The following is a 1,073-nucleotide window of genomic DNA, read 5'->3' on the forward strand; positions in this document are numbered from 1 at the left end:
CTTCCTTGGGTGCTGCATCCCTGGGGTACCACATCCCTGGGGTACTGCATCCTCAGTGTACCCCATCCCTGGGGCACAGCATCCCTGGGGCACTACATCCTTGGGGGAACACATCCCCGGGGTGCTGCATCCCTGAGGTACCACATCCCTGGGGTACAGCATCCCTGGGGCACTACATCTTTGGGGTACCACATCCCTGGGGCACTACATCCCTGGGGTACCACATCCCTGGGTGCTGCATCCCGCCCCCCATCTCACCCAGATCCGCGATGCAGCACTGACGGTTGCTTTTCACCAAGATGTTCCTGCTCTTGAGGTCGCGGTGGGCGATGGCAGGCTTGCCCTGGGTGCCGAAGATCTCCACGTGGAGGTGGACGAGGCCGCAGATGATGGAGGAGGCCAGCCCCAGGCAGGTCTCCACGTCCAGTGCCGTCCGCTGTAGGTAGTCGTAGAGAGAGCCGTTCTCGTGGTAGTGGGTAATGAGCCACAGCTGGGTGCTGGAGTTCCTCGATGTCATGTCGGAGGCGATGAAGCCTGGATGGGGAGAAGATCCAGGACCGTGGAGCTGCCATACAGCCCCCCACCAGGTCCCCCAGCCCCACAGACCCCCCACTCACCCAGGATGTTGTCGTGCCGGAGGAGGACGGTGTTGTAGATCTCCGTACTCGGAACCACGACTGCTCATCCCGGGAGGAGAAGATCTTCACGGCCACGTTCTCCCCGTGCCACACGCCTCGCCACACCTCGCCGTAGCGTCCTTTGCCTGTCGTGGCCATGACACCACGTCACGCAGCCCGTCCGGCCCCCGCACCCCCGACCCCCTCCCCATACACAGCTCCTGGCGTGGAACAGCAATGGGATGGCGTAGGGTCCGTTGACCTTGGCCAACTGCTACCCAACCACCCACCCAACCAATCTCTGCCTCCCCCATCACCAGGACTGGGGGGAACTGGGGGTCTTTATGGGATTTTGGGGTGCCTGGCCACAATCCTTACCCACGCACTCCACGAGGGTGATCTGCCGAGCCACCGTTCGCTGGACGAGGAAGGGCAGCCCCGAGCCGCTGCCAGTCG

General features: G+C 63.3%; 1 protein-coding gene across 1 annotated transcript in view; it reads right to left on the reverse strand.

Moving 5' to 3' along the window:
• LOC104469908 (serine/threonine-protein kinase receptor R3-like) overlaps positions 1 to 1,073 on the reverse strand; it is a gene marked incomplete at its 3' end in the record, with an annotated part of 3,568 nt that overhangs the window by 1,405 nt on the left and 1,090 nt on the right. The window contains 4 exon segments of the mRNA XM_010084648.1: positions 259 to 534; positions 618 to 665; positions 668 to 763; positions 996 to 1,073. The exon segment at positions 996 to 1,073 is cut by the window's right edge and continues 48 nt beyond it. Coding sequence (XP_010082950.1) covers positions 259 to 534; positions 618 to 665; positions 668 to 763; positions 996 to 1,073 — 498 coding nt within the window.

This window comes from Pterocles gutturalis, unplaced genomic scaffold (genome assembly GCF_000699245.1).
Source record: "Pterocles gutturalis isolate BGI_N339 unplaced genomic scaffold, ASM69924v1 scaffold6160, whole genome shotgun sequence".
NCBI classification, from domain to species: Eukaryota; Metazoa; Chordata; class Aves; order Pterocliformes; family Pteroclidae; genus Pterocles; species Pterocles gutturalis.